Source organism: Macrosteles quadrilineatus, unplaced genomic scaffold (genome assembly GCF_028750875.1).
Source record: "Macrosteles quadrilineatus isolate MER2022 unplaced genomic scaffold, UCM_ALF_1.0 Scaffold_14__1_contigs__length_3811126, whole genome shotgun sequence".
Taxonomy (NCBI): Eukaryota; Metazoa; Arthropoda; class Insecta; order Hemiptera; family Cicadellidae; genus Macrosteles; species Macrosteles quadrilineatus.
In genome coordinates, this window is record NW_026542607.1 from 2,904,651 (window position 1) to 2,931,520 (window position 26,870).

At 35.7% G+C, this 26,870-nt stretch overlaps 2 protein-coding genes across 2 annotated transcripts in view; both read right to left on the bottom strand.

Annotated features, from left to right (window-relative positions):
* Positions 1-5,173, bottom strand: part of LOC129005000 (ATP-dependent DNA helicase Q1-like) — a 25,859-nt gene extending 20,686 nt beyond the window's left edge. Inside the window, exon 1 of the mRNA XM_054433743.1 lies at positions 4,952-5,173. Within this exon, the coding sequence (XP_054289718.1) occupies positions 4,952-4,982 (31 nt within the window). The 5' untranslated portion in view covers positions 4,983-5,173. The remainder of the gene's footprint in view (positions 1-4,951) is intronic.
* Positions 5,160-25,132, bottom strand: LOC129005025 (uncharacterized). The gene is made up of 7 exons (XM_054433774.1): positions 25,054-25,132; positions 22,038-22,070; positions 20,690-20,716; positions 19,959-20,090; positions 18,790-18,954; positions 17,146-17,323; positions 5,160-5,284 (listed from the first exon to the last, which is right to left on the bottom strand). The coding sequence occupies exons 1-7, from the start codon at positions 25,087-25,089 to the stop codon at positions 5,160-5,162; spliced, it is 696 nt and encodes a 231-aa protein (XP_054289749.1). The 5' UTR covers positions 25,090-25,132.
* Between the last annotated feature and the right edge of the window lie 1,738 nt (positions 25,133-26,870).

The window sequence follows — 26,870 nt, forward strand, 5'->3', positions numbered from 1 at the left end:
AAGGAAGGAAAACAGGTCCGCGACGTAGGAAGTGGTGAAGGAAGTAGTCAAGGCGAGTAGTCCGGATTGTGGGAACTGTTTATGACGATTAGATTAAGGTGTCCGCAATCTTAAAATGCTATGGAAAGGAAGGAAAACAGGTCCGCGACATAGGAAGTGGTGAAGGAAGTAGTCAAGGCGAGCTGTCCGGAATGTGGGAACTGTTTATGACGATTAGATAAGGGTATGGGCAATCCTAAAATGCTACGGGAAGGGAGGGAAACAGGTCCGCGACGTAGGAAGTGGTGAAGGAAGTAGTCAAGGCGAGCTGTCCGGAATGTGGGAACTGTTTATGACGATTAGATAAGGATATGGGCAATCCTAAAATGCTATGGGAAGCGAGGGAAACAGGTCCGCGACGTAGAAAGTGGTGAAGGAAGTAGTCAAGGCGAGCTGTCCGGAGTGTGGGAACTGTTTATGACGATTAGATAAGGGTATGGGCAATCCTAAAATGCTATGGGAAGGGAGGGAAACAGATCCGCGACGTAGGAAGTGGTGAAGGAAGTAACAAAGGCAATCATAAAATGCTATGGGAATAGAGGGAAACAGGTCCGTGACGTAGGAAGTGATGAAGGAAGTAGTGAAGGCGATAAGTCCGGAGTGTGGGGAATGTTTATGACGATAAGATTAGGGTATCTGCAATCCTAAAATGCTATGGGAAGGAAGGAAAACAGGTCCGCGACGTAGGAAGTGGTGAAGGAAGTAGTCAAGGCGAGTAGTCCGTAGTGTGGGAACTTTTTATGACGATTAGATTAAGGTGTCCGCAATCTTAAAATGCTATGGAAAGGAAGGAAAACAGGTCCGCGACATAGGAAGTGGTGAAGGAAGTAGTCAAGGCGAGCTGTCCTGGGTGTGGGAACTGTTTATGACGATTAGATAAGGGTATGGGCAATCCTAAAATGTTATGGGAAGGGAGGGAAACAGGTCCGCGACGTAGGAAGTGGTGAAGGAAGTAGTCAAGGCGAGCTGTCCGGAGTGTGAGAACTGTTTATGGCGATTAGATTAAGGTATTTGCAATCCTAAAATGCAATGGGAAGGGAGGGAAACAGGTCCGCGACGTAGGAAGTGGCGAAGGAAGTAGTCAAGGCGAGTAGTCCGGAGTGTGGGAATTGTTTATGATGATTAGATTAAAGTATTTGCAATCCTAAAATGCTATGGAAAGGGAGGGAAACAGGTCCGCGACGTAGGAAGTGGTGAAGGAAGTAGTCAAGGCGAGTAGTCCGGAGTGTGGGAACTGTTTATGACGATTAGATTAAGGTATTTGCAATCTTTAAATGCAATGGGAATGGAGGGAAACAGGTCCATGACGTAGGAAATGGTGGTGAAGGCGAGCCGTGTGGAGTTTGGGAATGGATTTATGCATCTCCAATACTAAGGTGCTTTCAGAGTGAACTAATGATTTTCCCCGAGCAAAGCTCGGTCCCCAGGTACTATCAATAAAAACAGTATACAATGAAGAACTACTGTACTGTGTATTGAGTACAGCAATGAGGCGTTCGGATTAGTGGACGTTCGGGTTGCAGGGGTTCGGTCTAAAGAAGTTCTACTATATATACGAAGGCTCCTTGTATACTCTGTGGCACCCCGCTTGCCGCTGCGGCTGGCTAGATGCACGTCAGCGCACATAGGAGCCCCAGAAACGTGCAGCCTCTAGGTGCATATGGGACCTTTTATACTCAGCGGCAGGTGCTGTCAAGTGCTGCCAACTGATAAAAAAACTCAGCCCAGCTCGGTACTGCCTTGCCTCCCTCATTTCACTTTCTGTTGCCAGTGTGGTAGGTGGTTTTGTTTTTCTTTCCTGTGCATGAGTTTACTAAATTTGTGTATGCACAATTACGGAATCAACTACGACTGATGTCAATATCGCACATAGTATTAATTCTGATAGCCCCTGGAATACGTATAAATGAATTTATAGGCTTACCTCCGTCAGTAGTCCAAAACTGTACGTCTAACTTCAAACAATGTTGTTCAAAGCTGACATGTTTTGTTGCAAATGCAGCATCTTTACGTCAAATGCTTTACGTCAAAACATCAAAATAATTTACACATACAGTACATAAACACGACACAGGACACTTAATAACTTGATAGCAGCATGACACGGCGCAGCAGCGGTTGTAGCCTACTTGCAGGTGGACTAGAAAAAACGTAAAGCTGACATTTGACGTTTTAAAGCTCCACAATGTTGCATTTGCAAAGAAACATGCCAGGTTTGAACAACATTGTTTGATGTTAGACACAATTTTGGACTACTGACCGGTAAGCCTATAAAGTCGATATCGGACAGTTTAGCCTACGGTATCAACAAAATCAAATCAACACATCTAAACACTAGGATAACTTAGTGGTGAATAGAAATTCTTAAGTTGGGAGCCCTGACAACACCACCTATGCCTTGGCCGCCACAAAACGTGCGGCAACCACCGTCAAACGCAACAGCGTGCGGCAGAGTATAGCAGGGGACTAAAGCAAATAAAAAAACATTTAAAATTGAATAATGGAAAATTATGTGTAATCTGACTAGCTTAGCCATAAAAGACCCCATTTTACAACTAGGTAGGCCTAAAGAGTGGATCCTAAACAATAATCTGCCCCTCTTGCCCTCTTCTAGGAAAATCTAGGCTTAGGCCTAAATCAAGGGCTGTCTCCCGGCACAGAAACAACACTAGCCTATAGACCTCTTAGGGTGAAAACATAGTGGAGTGGCAAGACTAAATTTTAGCGGAGAGCGTAGCTGAGAGTTTTTTCACCCCTGATGATAGCGGCACTGCACATGTACAGTAGGGTACAGTTTGGGGTCAATACATCGCCTAGTGGATCGCCCATGTAGCGAGTCAAGACAGCTGAATTAGGCCTACAGTACTTTTGAATTTAGGCTACTTTAAACCTGATTTGGTACTTTGGTATGATGCGGAGGCCACCCTTATACTGCGCTGCAACAGTTATGTTAGGGTGGGTTATCATAAATATGTTAGTAGGACTTTCCTCGTTTCATTATGAATAAAAAAACACCAGATCAAATGAGATGAGGTGAGCATGCGCATCACCTGTCACCGCCTATAACTGATGTGGCAGCTAGAGGCGGTGACGCATTCAACTCAATCCTCGCCAACATCGCTGCCTTCTGGGAGGCATATCTCAAAGGCAGCTAATTGTAATTATGTCAAATTTGGACAGTAAGTCAATTAAAGTATGTTCTTTCCATTTATGATAACCCATTCTAACATAACCGCCGCAGCGGGCTGTATAAGAGTGGCCTCCGGATAATACCAAATTACTCTAGATTTAGGCTATCTATCTTGAGAATATATTGTAGGATATATTACTGATTTTGTAAAGAAATTGATGAATGGTGAAAATAGTAAAGGGAAATTAAATAAAAGAAGCGTCTTATAACAAGCTTAAAACAGTAAGTTAAAACACAGCAAAGTGACCATTCATTGAAAAACTGCCTAGGCCTTCATAGCCTTTACATAATATAATAATACAAATTTCATGGATACCTATATTTAAATATAGAAACTTTTTTTCACTATACAAACTAAGGAAAAAAAAACTGAAACAGGATAAATTGTTTATTAAATAACTTATGTCACTTAATGAGATTTAACTGTTACACCCTTTTGACAAGATTAATTACACAATACCATTTCATGCATCGTAATTTACATTAACTTATTCCTTGTCCCAAACAGGATGGCGTTCATGAACTGACAAAATAAAAATACATTTTATAATCGGTTTGACTCTTTACCAAACCCTCAAGGTAAAGCAATCGCAGTGGAATATCGTAGCGGAGACTTACGTGTAGACGCAGACGTACCCGTTACACTATGTTATGGCGCACCTAAGTTACGTACATGTATGATTTTAAAACCGCTAAGCTACACTCTCCGCTACGCTCTACAACTACTATGTTTTCACCCTTAGCCATTGATCATATCTCAGTCTGCCACACTTTTAATAACTGTTTACTTACTTAAACCAAAATTCCAGTGTAAGTTAAGTTACTGGTTGTAACTTAGGCTTGACTTTCTCCAATGCAGTAGGCCTACATTATAACTAGGGCCTTCCAGTTTTACGGGGTACACTTCCATATCTGTTGGCACAAAACAACCTAATGAAAATATCGATCGATATAGGCCTATCTTTTGGTTAGTTAGGTAAGGTAAACCTCACCTAACTAAACAAACGAATTTAACAATCAAATAATCAATATTACTCATTCGGTTGTTTGTGCCAACTGATTTGGAAGTGTAACTGATTACCTTCTTCTTAGCCTGAGACCAGTATCACACTGGATAAGCTGCGTCCAAAATTATTTATATATATACATATTTACAAATGCTATTTACTATTTACAGAACTTCCAAGATGGAGTTATAACGTGTCACGCGGATGGCGTGGACAATAGTCTACTGTTAAGTTCCAAGTTTGCTTCGAACAACTCTTTCAAGCTGTAGTAGGGCTGTTCTCTCATGAGGCTCTTAAGATTTGAGGCAAACTTGTTACCCTCAAGGTGCTTGATTCCGTCAGGGAGATTATTGTAGAGCTTTAGGGCCAGTTGGTACCAACGGGCCAGTTAGTAGGCTACCCGTTTTAGGCAACATTGTTCTTTTATGCATGATGTTAGAGAAACTCAAATTCAACTTAAGTAAATTATAGTAAACCGGCTGTTTCGAAAAAACAATTCTTTAGGCCTACAGAGGCCTAGGCCCTAGGTAACCATTATAGTCGGTATAACTTAAAAGTATCAGTGTTGTCGATTTTAATTTTATTGACATTTACAGTATATTATAGGCCTAGGGCTAGGTATATTTTACGTATTATTGGCCTACATTATGATATTAGTTTAACACTGTTTTTCTTTAACTTAACATTAAACAAAACATAGGCCTAGGCTACGTACCATTACACAGGCCTTCTAGTTCATTTTCCATTTTAGGGGTTAGGTTGAACTGAACTTACTGTTGTACAATGACACCAAAATAATTATTTTGGTTTTTTTTAACTGGTTCAAGAAGGATGTATTAATCCAGTTAGAGTAAGATAACATTTACATCGCTGCTGATCAGAATTAATTAAGGTTCTTTGGTTTGAGTTCAGTCAGGGTTTGTTTACCCAATACCCAACGAACTGACGGACGACAGAGTCGGACAGTCACACTCGACAGGACGAGGACAGCCGACAGCGACAGGGCGACAGACCATAGAATATAGAATCATTGCTTGACTAAGCAGAACTACAACAAGAACTACAACTACAACTATTACAATTTTACTTTTGCTCTCTCAATCCTTGAACCTCATTGGTCCGATGGTCCGATACCCGTGTTGATATGAGTAAAACGGAGTATGTTTTATCTATGGTAAAACTATGCTGTTATGAAAGTAAACAATGCTGTTAAGAGACAGGCCTACTTTTCAATTCTAATAACTGCACTGAAACGGCTACGGTAAATAATAATAATAAAAGGTCGTAGGTAAATAATGTTAACAACACTCGTAGAAGTTTTTAAGCCACTCGCCAAGGCTCGTACCATAAATTTTCTACTCGTGTCGTCAGTGGCGGTTCTAGGACCTTGTCAAGGGGGGGGTCCACCGGGGGGTTTGGGGGGTGTGGAGCACCCCACAAGGAAAATTTGCAATTTTCAAAGCCGTTTGGTGACTTTCTAAAGCCATTTTTAACACCTAAAACCGTGCCCAATTGTCCATAAACTCCCATTTCACCTGCTGTTTGTCATGAGCAAAAATAGACATTTAAAAAATTAAGCTATGATGATTGCATTAATGAATTTCAAACCCTACTTTAGACTACGGCCATATCCTAATAAAAACAGATTGATGACTTTCTACAGCCAGTTTTACCGTCTAGAACTGTGCGCAAACCTCCCATTTCCCCATTTATTTGTCATGAATAAGTAGACATTTTTAAAAATAACTATGACGATTGCATTCATAAATAAAACATATTGTAGGCTACGGCCATATCCTCCTAAAAGCTGTTTACTGATTTTCTAAAGCCATTATTAACGTCTATATCTGTTATCCAACTGTCCAAAAACCTCCCATTTCACCTGTTATTTTTGTTAGTCATGAGCAAGTAGACAATTAAAAATCAAACTATAATGAACTTGCATTCATGAATTTCAAAACATAGGCCTACTGTAGACTACGAAGCCATCTCCTAAAAGCCGTTTGGTGACTTTATAAAGCCATTTTATAACGGCTAGAACTGTGTCCAATTGTCCTAAAACCTTCCATTTAAACTGTTATATGTCATGCAAACAAGTATAAGCACGTTTTTAACCTTACGTTTTTCTCCATTTCATAGATCTGTCACAATATGTATAGAATCGAATTCATTAATAGCATTCATTGACTATGTAAACTTTAACACTTAGTGTTTATATAGTCAATGGTAATAGGCTACTGGTGCTACCGCTGATTGCTGATTGATGCCAGTGTAAAGTTAGTAGCCAGCAGACAATTTTGCAGAAAACCAGCTGTTTCCCCGTCCTCGCTCGCGCGCTCGGCGCTCGCCTTTGCCCTAGAGCATGTCAACAGCTGACTGCTGTACAAATTGGATGATTTGTACAACTTTCCATAGCGTTAATATTGTTTTATTCGTTGTGCTATTGTCCACAAAGTGTATCTATGTGGAACTTAATACTGCCCCTGCCATCGCTTATTAAGTTTAATAAAAACTACATTGATGTCTGTTTTATGGACGAATTTGTTTTAAGGACGAAATGTACATTTAAATTTTTTTTCCAGGGTCCAAGGGGGGGGCTTTAGCCCCTGTAGCCCCCCCCTTGGAACCGCCACTGTGTGTCGTTAACACCGCATCTTTACGCAATCGTTGCGTAAACTACTATTATTCCACGGATAGAGCAGAAACAGTATGGATCATAAATATTATAATCAAATTACGACTTGCTTGAATATTATACTAATAGCAGAAATCAGAAACATTTATTGCCGAAAACATTACAAACATGTATAGGCCATCTTCAGGTACCTACAATTTGTAGTAAACATGAATTGCTTGGTACCTCCACCTTATGAGTCTCTTACCTTACCTCCTGAGCTGTTTGCGCTTGATGATTATGAGTGTTTTCAAGTGCTGAAAGAGTAGCCGACAGTTGCAAATAGTCGCAATACTTAAAATATTTTTGATACTACAGTAGGTATATAATATGATTCTGTTTAGGCCTCAAGTAGTTGAATAGTTTTTCTGGTAGTTGGAGAGAGGATACTGGTATTTGAATATAGATTAATTTAATTACCATTAGATTATCACTGTTTGTTATATGATTAAAATTAGTTTTAGATTATTTTATTAATTTAAAGTTGGAATTAAATACACATTTCACACAACTATGATAGAACTCTAGTTTTCATGAACTCAGCGGTAGTAATATAACAGTAAAGTAAAGTCAGCCCTTGCTAGCCACAGTATTAACAAGGCACATTTTCATTCTGGGAAACCTTCAACTTTTAAAACAAATTATAAAACCTCGACATCTTAATGCGTGGGAATCTTATTTTATAGAAAAAATAGACCAAAATTAATTATTTGTTATATAGTGAAGACGGCTCAATTATAAACTCGAAATTACTGAAAATAATTACATCAAGAACAACAATATAATATATATCCAAAATTCAAAAGATTAATTTTTCTAATATTATTTTTTATTTTTCCAATATCCTTTAAATCATCTGTTTTAACTTGGTTTAAAATTAATTTATTAAGTAAATATTTACTTTTTGTACTAGTGTAAACACAGCCTGAAGATGGAAACCTAGTTTCTGAAAGCGCTAGTGAATAAATCAGTGGTAGTAGTTTTTTTATTCAGTTTGTTACCGGGGCATTACGGGACATTACATGATATCCAGTGGATTTTGTATATGTCCCGGGATGTCATGGGACATTCTGGGATATCCTATGGCACTCGTACATATCCCAGGACTTTACAGGATATCCTGAGGTTAACTTACAAATCCCGGGACATTACGGTATATTGTAGGATATCCTGTGGATTTTCGTACTCGTACCGGGATTTTGCGGGATATCCTGAGGGGCTAGCGTACATATCCCGAGACATTCTCAGGACATATGGGACTACTATAGGATGTCCCTGGCTGGGATAAAGTGTGCTGTCTGGGTTGTCTTAAGAAAACAACCACGATGAAGCAGTCTTTAAATCGTCTTTAGATTTCTATCACAGAAGTTGATTGAAAAAAAATGTATAAGTATATAAACAAATGTCAACAATACATAAAAATTTTTTAACAGTTAAAAAAAGTCAGAGAATAACAAAATAAAACTCAACAATATATAGAACAAAAAATTTTTAAAATTGCTATGGGCGGTAACAGGAGATTCAACAATAAAACATACATTTAACATAATAACATTAGACAATAAAAAACAAACAGCACATCTGACATTAACAATAAAAAACTAATTGAACTTGTTTTCAACGAAATTTTTAGTGCTGTAAAAAGGCTTTGCTGTTTAAAGATAATTCAACTTACATTTAAAACTTTTTAAGGGTAGACAAGTTAACTTATAAGGAAGGTGATTCAACATTTTTAAACCTATAACTACATGGCTCTTTTGAGTTTTACTTAACCTAACTCTAGGAACATGGACGTTAAGTTGTGCGTTAAATACTTGTGAACATCTCTGTTGAAAGTACATTCTATTTCTTTACTATAGACACATAACATGAAAATATATAGATTTATCACAGTCAATATTTTAAGTTCAGCAAAAAGATGTTTACAATGTTACAATGAGCGTTCAATTTTGAGCCTGTCATTATTATAATAATCTTTTCTGCAAAATCAGTACTTCATCAATTCTTGAGCTATTACCCCATAGAATTAAACCAAAACTGATGTCACTGTGAAACAAAGCATAATAGACATTGATAGCATAGGTTGAAGGAACGAAATCTTAACACTGATGATAACAAAAATATAGCTCCTGGACAGTTTTGAACATACGTGGTCTATTTGGTTACTCCAGGTTAGATTGTGATCTATTTTCAAGCCTAACAGTTTGATACATTTCGGTCCTATGGTCAACCTGGGATATCCCAGGATATCCACTGGAATGCGTAATGTCCCCGCCCGGGGATGTCTTACGGATAAGCTCACACGCATATACGTAGGACATCCGAGGTCTTTTTTAACGCCATATAGATGTTGGCACTCACCGATATGGTCTTTATCACCATGCAAAATTTGAAAACGATTGATTCAGCCGTCTAGGAGGAGTTTGCGTATTACGAAATGCATAAAAGTCGACGTATAAGAGCTTCGCTCGCTCCGCTCAATTAAACTGCAGATTTGATCCATTATTTTTGGGACACGGTGTATTTCAGCCTGTGAGAGCCGGAATGCCTCTTTCACTCCTTTGATAACATCAGTCTGCGGAATCCTAGGCAAGGATTTTCAAACATTAATAAGAGCACTAGCTGAGAGATTGTCAGGAAAATGGGTTAAGCCTTACAGCCTGGTAGTTAGTTGGATCAGAACGAGACTGACTTGCTCAATTTTAAGGGCAACAAGTATGTGCCTGAGAAGATCTCGAAAAAAATGGAGATCTGCTCGAGAATTCGAAGATGGAGCAGGCATCCAACATATTTATTGAAAGAATCAAAATTTTTAGTAATATCTATAAATTTAGATTTATTTGTCTTGTCATTATCTATGTTAAATTGATTTAATTTGTAAAAAAAATTGAACTTTAAACAAACAAACTTTCACATTTGTAATATTACTGTGGTTTGAAGTAACAATAAACATTAAAAATACATCAATATACATTGTAAAGTTGTTTTGCAAGAAACTATTTTTTGCGACTTTTTGCTAATTCTCCTTTGGATCGGTGCCTGCTAATTCTTGGATTTTGGCTCTCCTACACCTGAGTATGGGGGTTGAAAGGATTTATACAGTTCGATGAGCAGAGTGGCCGCTCCGCGCGACCGGTCTCTACCCTTGGGGGCCATGAAACTAACCCTCGTCAAAAATCTGACCACTCCGCGCAACCCGGAGCACATGAAAAGAGCCCGAAATTTTAATCCCCATAAAGGTTCACTAATCTTAAGCATGGAAAGAGCCCGGGTCTCCACAGGTACCTGAGGAGGAGGACGATGACTCGTGTTCTGAAATAGCGTTGTGTTTGGTTGGGTTAGGTTAGGTTAAGTTAGGTTAGGTTAGGTTAGGTTAGGTTGGGTTAGGTTAGGTTAAGTTATGTTAGGTAAACAGACTATATCTTTTAGTAATGTAAATATCTTTTAATAATCTATATTTTAATAATTCATCTTTTAACAGAGTATCTTTTAATATTGTAAAAAAAATTCATGTATTTCAACTGTGATTGGTCTTTTCTCCTTTAAAGACTCGTTGTGAAAGTAGGAAGAACCCGGGCTCTTTTCGCACCGTCCTGGGGGGAACCTTGGAGGTCCGGGCGCTTTTCAAGCGTCTGTCTGAGTTTTTGGGCTCTTTTCATGTGCGCCCGCGCAACCGGTAGGTGCCCGAGTGAAGGACTTGGGCTCAGCTATTGTTCTCAAGGGTACTTCCATTCCACCATGGTAGAGACTGTCCCGTATTACCACCGCTCGACTGAACTCGCAAGAATGGGAAGGATTTTAACTCGCATAAACATAAATGGGAAGGATTTTGTATTAATACGCAAATTTTGTTGATATTAAGATAAATACAAATTAACACTTTGATATTGTGCTTTCTCTAGACATTTCCCGTTAATTTTTATCCCGAGAATGGTTTTCTTAAACAGTTGTCTGCCCTGTGTGTAGGGCTACTGTTAGAAGTTACAGGAAAACATTTTACTGAGTTATTTGAGTTATTTTTTGTATTAAAGTTTTTTGGGATACTATTTTTTTTCTTTATTCTTGTTTTCTGTTTTGTGCTCTTGACTTTTATTTTCTGTATTTTATCGTTTTAAATTATATTGTAAATTATGTTTGTACTGTATAAATTCCTTGACACTTTGTAGAATATTAAATGTTTATTCAGATCAAAATATTTTAGTAATTTCTTTCCACAATTAAAATGTATAAGCCTAATAGACGATTTTAATACTCATTGTGTGTATTTATTTCTCAATTTAAGTACCTGTCTTCCAAACTTTGTTACAAAATCCTAAATTTGTTTTTAAAATTATAATTGGCACGTTGTGATACATGAATTGAAGTATATACGGTACGAATGTTGCTATCGTTTAAGCGATGTTATACAAGTTTACAGCTCAATATTTTGAGTTGAATTTTTGAATTTGTAGCTCAATTCCTCTCTTGACGCCAACCATCACTACTCTTATTCTAGCATTGTTAAATTATTTCTTTGATGTGTTCTGTTTTAGGCGTGTTTAAATTAGGGGCCCCAACCCAAGTCTCCGGTTGGGAATATAAGAGGGTAAGCAAGTGGATCTAACGACAGATCTAGAATGGATACGCGTTTAACATTATTAGTGTTGGAAAAACCTATACGATTTATTTGGCCAGGTGGTGCTTTGTTTTCAGCTTTAAAAATTGCTGCGACATCTACACAGGTAGCGCCATTGTAGCGAGGGAAGACACTTCTTCTGTCTCTTATTATGTACATAAGAATCTCACTTGACTCCTAGGAGCTCTCGTCCCTAGATAATGTCTGCCACAGTCTTCAAAGATTTGCAAATGGGTTGGCATTGTGACCCTATTTCTCGCATATCTTTTCATTGAATTGTTTGTTTAAATTGTGCTTAATTCTTCTTTGGGTTCTAGTAACATCTCGTACTTATTTATATATATATATATATGTGCGTATTCAGGATCATCACCTTCTTGAGGAATTAGAGGACCCACTCGGTGGTAAAACGTGTCACGGATCTTAAAATTTTAGATCCCCTGTGGAACTTGCTCATCTTAATGAGCTTCGGAGCTGACCATGGTAAAGGCAGAATTGAATTGACGAACTTTATCCAAATAATTTCTGGATATAATTCTCACAGTCCTATTTTCAGATTGGGAGTTTCCAATAAGAACCTGAAGGTATGGTGAATTGCACAAATGAGGTAAACGAACCTTTCATTTACGGCAACAAAGAGTACCTACTTTAACTGTCTCGGCCAGTTTTTTCTTGCTTAAAAATATGTAAGCCACTACAATGTAAACATTTAACGTTCATTTGTCCGAGATTGGACTATCACAACGGTGGTACTATCACTATGTACCCATCAAATGTTCAATTGAAAGGTTGATGCAAACGGTCATGTTCGCGTTCCCTCCAGCCACTCACAGTTCTTCGTCGTACTGGCGGCATTTGATTTTAAATTGAAATGAAATAAGAAAGTTTACGAAAAACACCAGAAAACATTATAAAGGAATTGGAATTTTGATACACATTGTAAATTACATGATAATATGGTAATGTAACTGATAACTGCCCTGTGAATAATCCCTTTTAAACATTCACTTCATCACATCGAACTGTAACCACATGATAACCAGTAAAATACGATGTAAGGTAAATCAATTTAACCATAGACAAAAAGAATTAAATATTTATTCTTAAACACTTTGTTCTAGTATTGATAGGAAACTCTTCATTATGAACCAGACTTAGTTAACAGATTGAAACAGCAGTCCTGCAGCTAGCAGTCTGTGGTTAACCTTAAAAACTATTTCAAACTAGCTGGCCCGACAGACGTCGTCCTGTCCTATTGTGGTTTTATGTCACATGCTCGTTCATTTTCAAGATGAGCTCGTTCGCATGGCTCAATCACGTCCTGGTTGAAGTTCGTTCGCTACGCTCACTCACCTTTGGGTTGGAGCTCGTTCGCTGCGCTCACTTGCCTTCAGGTTAGCTCGTTCGCTACGCTAACTCGCCTCCAGGTTGAAGTTCGTTCGCTACGCTCACTCACCTTTTGGTTGCAAATTAGCTGTTCTCATAAATAAAAAAAAATATAGTGCTGCACCCTGTTGGTAAACCTATTAACTTTTTAATGCTATTGAACATCACAGAATCAAATTGTTTAGCTGCACCAGCTGTTAAGATTCTTTAATTCCATTAAAATATGAGTACTCATAAGGTTAACATGGGAAACTCCAGAGCCACTGGGGCGGAGCCCTATTGACGGATCTGCACCAAACTTCACACAAACCATCCTTGAATAATGCTTCATAATACCTAAAAGTTCCATTACAATCTGTCGAGCGGTTTTGGAGTCCATAAAGGACAAACATACAAATATACAAACATACATTGTACTTTATATATATAGATAGACTACGTCCATAGGTCCATATGTTATTTGTAAACAAAGGGAAATGAGTTTGATCAAATGTCAACAGAGAGCGTCGCCTTTCGAACTTAAGCCCTTAAGTGGTGCCCTTTCTAAATATTCTGAGACGTATTTGCACATCTACGTGAAAATACCTTTAATTTGACACCTCAAACTTTAAAATCCATATAGCCGTTATTGAGTTATGACAATGACTGTGAAAAGAAAACTGCTTGCGTATTAATATATAGATCAATGAAATCGAATCCAACCCTAAAGCAATGCAATTTATTTTTAATACATTTAGAAATTATTCTATTTTTAACAAATTAATGTGTTGCTTAACAATTACCATAGGGTGTAAGGTAAGTTTACTGATGTTGATAAGTATAGCTACTATTTAATAAAACAGAAAAATGTATACTTTAAGCATTATCGTTGGTAGTTTTTTTATGAATTAAGTATAAAATAATCATTTTTTAAAGTCAAACTTTGCTCGTATTGTTTAGTTGTCTTAGAAGTTTATACACATCTAAATCTACTGATTGATATTCCACCATAGGGTCTGCTATTTTTTAAGTAGAAAAAAGCTATTGCCCTAGCGACAATAATAATGAACGAGCTGCCGACCCTCAAAACAATGGCCTGAGGAGGACGGGCAGCCGAGCAGCCCAGCCATCCCTACTAGGGGTAGCGTTTCAGGGGGGGACGATTCCGGGGTGTACATAGGGTATGCCTTGCTGGGGGAGACCTTTCCGTTTCTACTTGTTTGAATTAAAATTAATAACATAATTATTTTGTATCAACTAGACTTTGATAAATTACTTGTCAAGTCCTTGGTGGGGGGGGGGGGGTACGATTCCGGTCGTGGACATAGATTTTATACCAGCTGGTTGTCTGGTTTTGTGACGTCACGTTTAGCCTGGGGGGTGACGTTTCTGGGGGAGACCATTCTGGCGACCCACGAGTGAGTGTGTCAGTGAGGGCTTTGCCTTTTATAAGTATAGATAGATGTTAAAATAACAAAGGACAAGGACCAAGGGTACTTTCTTGAACTACGCCATAGTCCACTTCAGCTTAATTGCTCTAAGCTCCATTTATGGCTACAAATTGCTTTCTTTCTGAAAAAAATATGATTTAAACCATTCCAATGTTGTTTATTCCTATTAACTCCATTTTCTTTAAAATTATTGATCCGTCGACAGAGTCGAAGGCTTTTGCTAAATAAAAAATACGAGCACAATTTTGTTTCTTTTCTTTTCTTAACAGCTAAATTAATGTCTTTGTTAACTTCAAAGCGTCAGAAATATTTATTTTTATTTTTTTAAAAGGTTATAATGATTTAAGTTTTTAGTTAGCTGGTGTCTTTAATTATTTCTTCCAAAACCTTGGTAAATACATTCAGCAATGAGATTGGCCTAAAGTTTGAAGTCTCTATTCATGTCTCCTGACTTGAATAGAGGAACAATCTTAGTGATTTTGTAGGCGTCGGAGTAAACTTCCCTCCGGATACTCATGTAAAAGTGATCGGGTAAAAGTGGCTGTTTTATTGATTCCCAGTTGTCCTTGAGTAAATCAGCTGATACACAATCATACCCTGAAGCTGAGCATCCTCTCGTGACAGTGTGCTGTGTGAGGACGGAGTCGTCAGCAATTGTAGTCTATCGCTAAATCATCACGATGTTGTCCCCTGGCACTGCGGAGTGGGTGAAGCACAATTTTGGGGAAGAGCATTCCATTGGCTGAGGGAACGATACGGTTTGGAGCCATCGGCCTCGGTGGACTAATGAGTAATGAATAACGTGCCGGGCTGAGAAACTGAAGGTAGTAGCGTTGACTGTAAAGTAGTAGGTTCGAATCCTCTCGGTGGCATGTACTTTTTGTCTAAGATTTTTTGCATTATCAGCAAGTTTAGTTAGGTTATGACGGTTAAATTTGATAATTAAAATATTCAATTTGAGCTATTATAGTTTTAGAACTATATTTTTTTTCTATTAGTAAACCATCGTTCGATTTTTTCATTATAAGCAAGTTTGGTTAGGTTATGACAGTTTAATTTTATAATTAATAAATTATAAAATTGAATTTGAGGCATTTATAATTTTATTCTATGAACAGAACAATTTTTTTGATTAGTAAACCTTCATTCGATTTTTATTTTATTTCTTCTTTTTATACAATCAGCAAGTTCGGTTGGTTAGGTTAGTTTATGACAGTTTAATTTTTTAAATATTCATTTTTTAACTTATTGAAAAACTGCGGCATAGGCTATATGCATGTAAAACAACGCGGGCTTGTTTGGACGCCGTCTAGAGGGGAGGTGGAGGGAGAATCATTTCCACCCCCCCCCCCCCGCAGCACCAGGAGACAACATCGCGATGATACAGCGAAGTTAGACTCCAGTGTCAACAGCATAGTCAGAGTCGTGACCGCAGGTGGACCACTTTAATCAATTATAGCTGCAATGTTTGAACCAACTTGATCGAGTAAAACAGACGTTGAATTCATTGACCCCCCGCGGTCTCGGATTGACGTCAGTGTTTGGGTAGGCCTATGGTTTGTTTAATGTGTTTGTTGAAAATGCCATGTTGAGTGCTTCTACCCGCCAATTCATTTAAAACCCCCCAACAATTTTTAGGCTTATCTTTATAGGTACCTAACACCTTTTCTAAATGCAACCTATAATAAATGTAATCGATGAATGACAAACCCAATTTTTAACCTAAAAATATTTAATTTTTAACCAATTTATCCCCTTTTTATGTATGATAGGCTAACAACATTTTGGATGTTTAAAAGTGTGTGCCAAATTACCTTCTAAAAGCATTTTATTGTAAGCCTCTAACAACTTTAACTTAACAAGACAAGTATATATAGTAACAACTTTATAGTTTAACAAGACCAGGGTTTTGGACCGGCCCCTTTCAAAAGGTAAAAAATAATGCCACTGGCGTTAAAACACACACAAAAGAAAAAAACACATCATCAGGAAAATTAAAAAAAAAATACTCATACGGCCTCCTGTCTAAACTGGAAGTTGTATCACATCATACTCTTGAGCTCAGTGAGTAGTGAAAATTCTTGTCAACGAAACTTTCGCAAGCAGACGACAGCGGCGGCATTGACTATAAGGCGGCGGGTTGATCAAATGCTTAAGTGATTTATTCACATATCAGGTGTAATGTTCCCTACAACCATATCAAAGTCCTCTGTCTTTAAAACACTTTTATGACTTTCCAAAACAAATTTGTGCCTTCACATTTTTTTACTCGTCAATTAATTTATAAAAATGTTTTTTTTTTCTTATTCCTACACACTTTTCTGAAGCGTCTTTTTGGTAATATTATTTCACAATATGTTTTGATTTTGTTTGCTAAAATCACAAAAAAGCCCACACACACATTTCAAACAGTAACCTCAAAATAGTGTTCTTGAAGCTTGTTCAGTCACTTTAATTTCCAAGGGAGGTCCCCAGCAAGACCTATAGTTGATAAGGGGATGCTTGCCACCCAGGGAGCCATTCACCCTAAGCCCATGCCTGCTGACAACCTTTAAGATGACATGTATTGTGTCAAAGCAAAACTATAATAAGGAATCAATATCAATGAGAGATAAGTTCCTGCAACACGATATAATTACTCAGTTCCAGAATCAGTTTGTCAGTTTCTCAGAATCCAGTTTGACACAGGAAAAAGAAAAAAAGTAGAATGATTTTAAATTATTATATTAATTATATAATAATATCTCTGACAAGATAAAGAGGTGCAGTACTTCACTGACCAGCTTTTCCACCTTAAGCTTTACCACCTTCAGCTTGTCCACCTTCAGCTTTACCACCTTCAGCTTGTCCACCTTCAGCTTTACCACCTTCAGCTTGTCCACCTTCACCTTCAGATCCTTTCTTATCAGTTTTACCAGGAGATGCACAGTCATCTTTTCCATAGAACGATACAGAGGGATCTTGTCTGTATACAGCTCTCAACTAAACAGAACAAAAGAAGGGTAAGTATTAGGTAACAGTACTGGCAGTCGACAGAGACACTACATCAAGTGGCATCCTACGGCAGAATAGATCTTACCGTTGGGTAGCCCAACCTTATCACCATTGACCTCACAGCCAGATAAAAAAAATCAGATGAAACTCCGCCCGCAAACCTTTGAGTTGTACAACATGAGTTAAATTTAAAAAATGTGAAATTCAATGTTTCTTGTCACGGTTGTGCATTTAACCGGAATAAAATCTGATCCTGTTGCAAGGCACGGGTAGGCCTATAGCTGCTAGTAGTTATGAAAAAATGCTAAATTGAATATGTTTAAATCAGCTGTCTGAAACTGTGAAATAAGCATTTCTCTCAACCCTGCTATGGAGACCAAGCTACAGAAACCCCATTATTGGAGAAGTTGTATTGATAGGTAAGAGATGACAACATCAAGCGAATAAGGGAGAGGTGGTTTCTCCACAGTTGTAAGAGTATAAACCGGGAATGGTATTTTGGAAAGATCAATACAAAGATTTTCCCCATTAGAAATCACAGCTTGTGAAAAAGAAAAGATTTTATGAAAGAAAATAAGAGACCATCCGAAAAAGACAAAAGTGTAATTGAAAAAAAAACAATTTAAGCCAAGGAGAAAACCAGTTGTATAAGACAAGCAAAATTTTCCCAAAGATTTTACTGATTAAAAATTGAACATGCTTGGTTAGGAATTTTAAATGGAAGGAGGATTTTATGAATTTTATTAATTTTACTCTTGGTCTGTCTTTTAAATTTATCTAAATTACTGTTATATTTGTTTTTCAACTTAAAATTTATTTAGTACTAGTTGTTGTACCCGTGCTTACTGCTTCACAACGGAAAGGACACTGAAGAGAAAAAAAATTATCTTGAATTCTGTTGTATAAAATAGTTACACATTCCCCTTTGGTTTCAGGAACATAACTCAATTGAAACTCTTAGTTTAACAAATATCTTTCTTTAAGGCTAGGCTAACTTATAAGGCTACCTCTAGTACGAATGCGTATGAGGCGCTGATGCATTTATGGAAATGATATACCCACACGATTCAATTTTCAAATGATAATATATAAATTATATTATATTATATACTATGTTAATGTTAGATATTTATAATGAATTCAATTATTGTTCAATGCCCAATGGTTATTCAATGACGATTATTCAATGATTCAATTATTGTTAGAAGAGTTAGTTGTCTTTAGATTCAATACAGAAACCTACTACCTAATTTGTTTGTGAAATAATTATTATAGTATTTTTGTTAATTATTTCAAGATTGAAAACAGTGCAATATATAGGCTATCAAAATTACGAATATTGATTGACTCATGAATTCCATCACAATGATATAAAGGTACTGTGCTGATGTAAAGTAAGCCATTTGTTAATAAAGTTTCTTAAAGATGATTTAATCTATTTACAGATTACTTACCCTCCCTTCCCATTCCACGTATAGTACTGGGAGTTGTGGTACTCCCGCTTTTGCACACACTTCATTGAAATGTTTAGCAGTGTCTAAGTGGATTTTTTTGACATCAACCCAAAGAAGCACAAGGTTTTCATGACCATCTGTTTCAGCAATTGTGGGTGCAGATTTCTGACAACAAAAACATGATTATTTATAGCTAAACACTAATTAATTTATACATTTATCAAATAATACAGTATACAAACATTTACCTACATGAATAAGGAATAATAAACTACAGTTAGACATAACAGCTCATAGACAAAGGGTAGTACCTAATAGTCATAGACTAAACTGCATTCATTTTGTTAATAAATTGCCTGATTCAGCCAGAACTGTATCCTTCAAGATATTCAAATCTAAATTATGTGAATGGTTGATAAGCAATCCTTTTTATGGCATCCATGAATTTCTTAAAACAAAAGTTTATATTGAATTTTGATGTGTATCTACATGATCCATATTCTCTAGACATGTCATATGTTAATTAACAAAGTATTTTTCTAAACTTTGTATTTTATTTGTTAATTTGGAATGTTTTGTATGTGTTTTGACTATGACTATTCCTTTGTACAAAGAAAGGTTATTGGCAATAAAACTCTTGATTCTTGACTGGTTTGGAGAGAAATTGGGAAATTTTATGTCTTGACGGTCAAAAATGAGAAAAAAAACTAATTTTTACCCCATAAAGCCTCGTTCTCATGGTCCGAGCAAAGCGGGTTCATGAACTTTTTAGAATAAATGTACACGTTTGTAGTAAATTTAATCAAAAACTGTTCATTTTTGATCGTTTTATCGTGCTAACAGACACATATATTATGAGTAAGACAAAACAAAAGGAATACTTCAGAACTTTTATTATCATAAATAAAAGAATACAAAGATTAATAATTAATGTACAGTATATGAATTTAGACGGATAGTTTTTTTTGCCTCTGGGGACATGAAAACAAAAAAGTAAATCTGTCTCGGGTCCAGGTCTTACTATTAGACCCACGGTCAAGCTTATTCCCAACGTGGGAAATTTGCCTGAACTCAAAAACTTTGACAAAACAATTATTTCTCCATTTACCATGTATAATGGAGAAAGTAAAAGCTCTATAGATACAATTAATATTCAATTGTCCACTCACCGTCACTGATGTTTTGAAGTATGCAAGACATCTTCTATCTTTTAACTCATCAGTACATGGATAATCAGCATCATAATACGCAACAAAGATAGTTTTTCCAGCGTACTTGGTAAATCTTCCGTCCAGCTCTTCCTAAAACAAGTAAAATCCAGTTACCGTACTATATATGCCACCAATCAATCATTCTGTATATACAATAATTGATATCTAACAAAGTACCTAGTAAGATAAGTTTTAACATTAATTATAAACAACTAGTTGCTAGCCCGACAACAAGGATGGTAGCCATAACAATTTAAAAGTAAAGCTTGGCCTTTGGAAATAAATGCAATTTTCTACAGTCATTTTAAACACAAATTACAACAGAAAAATATAATAATCTGCAAGAGTAAAAAATCATTTGATGCATATCAAATGCATGTTGGTTTTTGGACAGGTATCTGGTATCTACAGTCCCACTTGTAACTGCTCTAGGCTGAAACACAGGCTGAGATAGAAGCCCAGAAGTGTGGCGATGTTTTGTCTGTCCCTGAGCCTTGGTAATATTATGCAAAAGATCAGGTATATTATATAGGCCACTGTGGTCTATGAAATACAAATTTTAGAGTAGAATTCATGATGTAGGCACACATTTTTCTGTAGAATACTAACGTGTCAAAATCGGTACTGCACATTTATTATTTATCAATTCTATATCTAGTTCTAGTGAATAGTTGGAACTAGAGACTTACCTTTGTTTGGATATCGACCTGGTCAAACTGTAATAAAATCAATTTTTGTATTAAAACAATAAATAATAAGCGTTTACTAATTTATTTATTTTAATGCATATACTTTGCAATAAATGGTGTAGGCTACTGCCCAACGGGATTGTAGGAAGTATTGTAATCCTGTAGGAAGTGTTGTAAAGAACATAAAATCATTTGTAATATTAACAGTCCCTACATCTCAAATTTTTTGATGCATGTAAAGGAAAACATGACTATAAGATCGACTATTTCAGAAACTGTATTTCCTTTTATTTACCTTTAACATGACTAACACTAACCCACAACAGTTATAAATATTTAAGTATAAAGTTGTTTAATAGATTTCTCACCAACAGCAGCTACTGCTACTACATCAAAGAAAACAGCAGTCCTTGCTGAGAAGTTAAAAAAGCTCTTTTATATTTTTCTATAAATGAATTCACTATAACCACTAAATTATAAACGATTTAATTTTAAGAATAATTAGCACTGTAAATCAAACCATTTAGCCTATTTTCGATTGTAATACATTTTATTACAGACAAGAACTATTGACGTTGATTTATAATAATACCTTAAAGCAAATAAAAGAGATTTGGTATACCAATTTTCTATTTGCATTCATAAATCTATTGACTTATAATAATTGTTGTAATAATTTCACTAGGCTTTGAAGGTAGTTCTTAAATAATTGGTCCTATTGATTGATATTGGAGGTTGAAATAACAAATGAAAGTTGAAGTACTGGTACATCATAGACATAGAATCTTAGCGAAGTATATTTATTCTATGATCTTAGTCAATTATTGCTTTTCCTTGGTTTCCTTTGATGAATTTCTTTTGCACTATTTAATATCACAGATAAAACATACTAGTATATGATAATACATACTCACTATATCAGTAAAGCAAGCCTAAAATGTATTACAGTTTTAGGTTTATCTTGAATGGAGATTGCAAATTTTGTTAATCGATTCAAACTTTTCCAATACATGAAAACTAGCAGCCTGTGTCAATTTGTGACTTCATATTCTGTGATATGTTTGATATAGTTAATAAGGGTGAAACAATCATCCCATATGATTTTCATTGTGTACGTGATCTCTTCGATGCATCTTAGTAAAATTACAAATAATTGCTAATGAAACATCAGCTTAATTGTAAAAAGCTATTTACTTAATTTAGCCCCTAGACTTATCTAATGTTCTCAGGTAAGCTAGCTAAATTCAATTCTTAAAAAAAAAATTCTAACATAGCACATTAGTACAAGTTTTTTAAAGAGGCTAATACTTTTTCAAACTACATAAAAGTTTATACGTTAATATCTTACCTCTGCTGTTGATTTTGATTTCATTATCATTGCCTGAAAAAAAACTATGTTTAATTATGTGGCAAAATAGTTTTTTAAATACAGCAAAATAGCAGCTTGTACATTTTATTACTACTAGTTGCTCTGCCCGTGCTTCGCTACGGGGTGAAAATGCAGAAAAGAATAATTCGGTTTTACTTTAAGATACTATAATTTACTATGAGAAACAGTTACAACACACTTACCAGGAAACACATAGGCAAAAGCTCAATCCTGCTTATTGATTATTTAAATTCAGATCTCTTAATTACAGTACTATCATTTTATATAGTGTATAGCATTGAATATATATATAAAAGTATAATTCATTGACCACATGGTACCAAGAAACAATTCTCCTTGTAAACAAATTAAATTAAATAGCAGAACAGCATTTCTGACAACAGCTGTAGTTTCATAACAATATGTGTTTCCCATGTTAATCTTATGGAGAAATACGAAACTTCAAAGGGCCCCCAGGCCTCACTTTCTAATTATTTCCCCAAAAAGAAAGTTTCCTGCACAACTTCACGTTACGCTCTTTCCAATGACACCAAAAACATGTCAATCGGTTCAGTAGTTTCGGAGGAGTAATTGTCACAAAAATCCTGCTTGCGTATTAAATAAGTATAAATAGATTTTATTATCCATTATCCTTCGGGATGATTGTTAAAGCAATTAATTTTCTGAGTAGAAAAAATTCAATTTATAAAATAAATTAAAATTTAGCAGGGTAACATGAAATATAAAGCATTAGGACGGCTTTCGACTAATGGATCATTCAATTTATCACCATCCCTTCAATTTATTGTCTGAAATATGCGCAATATCTTACACATATTCACCTATAATAGCAAAGTTACTAATCATAAAACATATAATACCGTACTTTTGACTTTGGGCTCGTTTACCAGATTCTTCGCTACGGTACCATATTTTAAGCTATGGCATTTTACTTTGGGGACAGTGGTCAAATAGAACTTTGCTCCAACAAAAGAAGGCACTAAGAATTATAAAATTTTCTAAGTACAGAGCCCATTATATCATTCAGAATTTGTTCATTCAGAAAAAATACTTTCTGTTTTTAATTTATTTCTTTTGTATGTCTAGTTTATGTAAAAGTAAATGTCAATTCTGTACCTTTAAAATCACATTTACGTCTAGTCATTTTAATAGACATAGGAATAATTTAGATTTCCAGTCAGGCTATAAGCAAGTCCCAAGAACATTTTTATTATTTTGGTCAGAAATGGTTTTGCCAGCTAATCATTCCAAGCCAACCAACTCCATCTGACTGATGTTCATGTTATGTTACATTCCTGTTTTACATTGTCTTTGGGGAATATCTTGTTTGTAGGCCCTAATTAATAGGCTATCCACTGGTCACTTTACTGTAGTGAATCATTGAGACTTTTTAAGCCTATTCATGTTTCGACTCCAGAAAGTATACTCAAAGTCAAATCATCTTTATTCACAATATGCACACATAGCACATGAGAATAGTGTCAAATCAAAAACTTATGACTTTGACTAAGAATTTAAAAAATCCTCAAACGAGTATATTGGTTTGTGAAAAAGGTATTTTTTTTAACATCTTCTTAAATTTATTAATGTTATTTTCAGTTTTTAACAAAATAGGAAGTCTATGTAGTTACTTTGCTTCAATATATAAAGGGGTTTTCATAAAATGCTAATCTATGGTGAGTGGGTATGACGGACGGTATTTTTATTTCATGTGTTATCAAACATATTCATTCCTTAGACACAGCATTATAGCCTATACAGCTAATGGCAACTAAGGTACCTACAGTTTATAGTGGAATCCGATCCACATTTTTGTCTTGGTATTAACAAATTGGTCTAATTATCAAATTCTCATCTATTTCCAACCCCAAAAATCTAGTTGACTTTTCAATTTCTAGCTTAGAATCAATTGCAATTGTGGGTTCAAACTTTCTCCTGCACTGAGCAGTCTCAAAGGAAACAAAATTACTTTTTGATGGATTTAATTTTCATTTATGATTGTTAAAAAAGTCAAAACGACCAGAGTGAGATAGAGCGAGGGAGAGGGAGGGTGGAACGTCGAGTTCGAGCCATCACACCAGCTGAGACGAGACGGAGATGGCTGGCATGAGGGATGGCGTGGGGAGTGTACAGTCCAATCAAAAATTCCTGCTGAAAATGTAATTTCTTAAACATAATAAGATCCTAATATTCATTTTAGTTTTTTTGAATATTAATATTTTTAGTCTAAAAACAATTTTTTTTTAATGAAAGAATAATTTTACTTTATTTATGTCAGTTTTCTGCTTTGTATACTTGAACGCGTACCACCGTAGACGTCCGTAGACGTCCATGCGTACCACCAATTGGGAGCCGCTGACTAGACTACTGTCTTTGTTTGGGATGAAAAGTTTTAAAATGAAGAATAATCGAATTGAAACAATGTTGAACAATCAATTATCAATTATCAATTATTTAAGATGGGGACGCCACTATGTGCGTATTTTAACCCAAATATGAGTGAAGGATGAGTGTAGGATGAGTGGCGCGATCTTGTAGTCTTGTTAGTGACTAAGGCCGACATGTTCCTTAGACACAGCTGTTAATTAATAGCCCATACAGCTAATGGCAACTAAGGGACCTACAGTTTATAGTGGAATCCGAACCACATTTTCCCTTGTAATTTACGAATTGGTCTAATTATCAGGATAGTACTGCGGATAGTCGTAGTACTCACTAGTGCGGACGTTAATCCACACCAGGGAGCATCGCATCCACAGTGCATCCCTATAAATATCCACAATTCGTGACTTCCTAGTAGCTGGATTACAGGACGACGCCACCCGTCCCAGTCATCGATACTTATAATTTATTACTTAAAATGTTACTTTATTTTATTACTTAATAATTAAATATAGTACTACTGAGCAAGGCTTGCTCAGTTGAATGTTTCTATTACTAACCACATATAAACCTGTATCGGGTAGGTACTTACCATAAGGCAGCAGATTCCCAGAAGTATCTTCGCCATGCTAAAAGTGGAGTGGTTTAAGCAAATGATTCTTCCAAATATATACCAGGGTTCGTTGTACAATTAAATATTATTATCGGCAATCAATATGTCAGCATTGCACACTTTCTAGGCCTGATAAATCGATAGATGACATCATGTATCAACTCGATATTTATACACCAGCTCTAATAATTTTGCTGTGTGACTTTGGGTGTATGTCAGGTGTTTTTCGCTATTTAATTGCCAACATCATTGGCATATATCACTCACTGTCGTAAATGACGCAAACACATGGTTGACGCACATCGTTTGGTTCAAACTAAAATTAAATATTAAGACCTTTCTTGTAATCTAGCGTTTCTAAAAAATTTTGTCTAGCGACCCACCTACTTCTTGGGTTTAATTTTGCGACCCAAAATCTTTAAAAAAATATTAATTGCAAAATAGATTTGTTAATATTATCATGTAAATGGTCTATTGCCCCCTGTGGTAATAGCTCCTTCCCTAAAGGAGAAATATGCCTAGAACTGAAATATTTTCCAATTGAATTAATAATCCTACTAATGTTTTAAGTGAGAAAGTTTGGATGTATGGAAGGATGGATTAATGTTTGTGACAAGTAAACGCAAAAAATACTAAGCTGACAGGGTTGGGGGTATGATGATAGCTCACATTCCCGATTAACATATAGACATATTCTTATCTAAAAAATCCTTTCGGATTCCGCCCCAGTGGCTCTGGAATTTCCCATTTTAACCTTATGAGCATTAATATTAAAAAGGAATTAAAGAATTTTATCAGCTATTTCACTTGCACAAGTTGGTTTTATGATATTAAATAGCATTAAAAAGTTATAAGGTTTACCTACAGAGTGCAGCACTATTATTTTTTTTTTGCATTTATGACAGCAGCTAATTTGAATCAACTAGCAACAAAAAGCTGTGGTACACAATGAGAACTTTACTTTAGGAGGGAATAGACTTAATAACCAGCCTGTGTAAATGTAGGTGGATGTATTTAATTTTTTTTCTCTACTTTCAAACTTTTTTCAGTGCCTCAGAAAAATTTATGGAGCTTGGTTTTTGGGCTTAGGTAGGTGGTTGGTTGGGAGAGCAAATTTATTTTACTCTCGATTGAAATTAACTGAAAGAAGGGTGAAGAAAAAAACCATGTATTTTAGGACAATTTATTACAACCGTCTTAGTACAACGAGCAAAAAAATTACAAAAATGAAGAGGTAAATAAGTATATTTTTTTACAAAAGTATAAGATATCAATTTTAGTGCAAAACTGTATAATGAAGAAACCTTTCAATAAATAAATAAATATATTATATCACATTTATTAGTCGTAATAATTTTACTGTGACCTTAAACTATGAATGGATACTGTACAATTCTGGAGTATAAGAATATCTTAAACATAAACAGCTGAATAATTCATCATAATTCATTGAGCAAGGATTTAATTATTGACTTTACACTCTAGTAGTACTAGTACAATAGTAGACTTCTCATCCTATTCTCAAACATGAAGCCTGGTTTTGATATGGATCAAAATGAATGTAAGAAAAGTGTATTTAGAATCCTATTATAATTAACATTATTTATCAACAATTATGATCTGATCAATTTGTTCTGGGAGTTTTACCTCAGTATCAGTTAAAAGCAACTCTAAAAACAGCAACTGTATACCGGTAGTTAAAATTCATTTTTATCAATTGTTTGAATATTTTATTTACAAAAGCAACAAGAGTATACCATACATTACTGTCAAAGATTGTACATGTCTTAATTCAA

Excerpts from the sequence above, each read along its gene's own strand:
- LOC129005025 (XM_054433774.1), bottom strand. The coding sequence starts at position 25,089 with ATGGCGAAGATACTTCTGGGAATCTGCTGCCTTATG. Across the intron at positions 22,071-25,053 it reads TGGGAATCTGCTGCCTTATG|GCAATGATAATGAAATCAAA; the intron begins GTAAGTACCTAC and ends GTTTTTTTTCAG. Across the intron at positions 17,324-18,789 it reads ACGTGGAATGGGAAGGGAGG|TTGAGAGCTGTATACAGACA; the intron begins GTAAGTAATCTG and ends TGTTCTGTTTAG.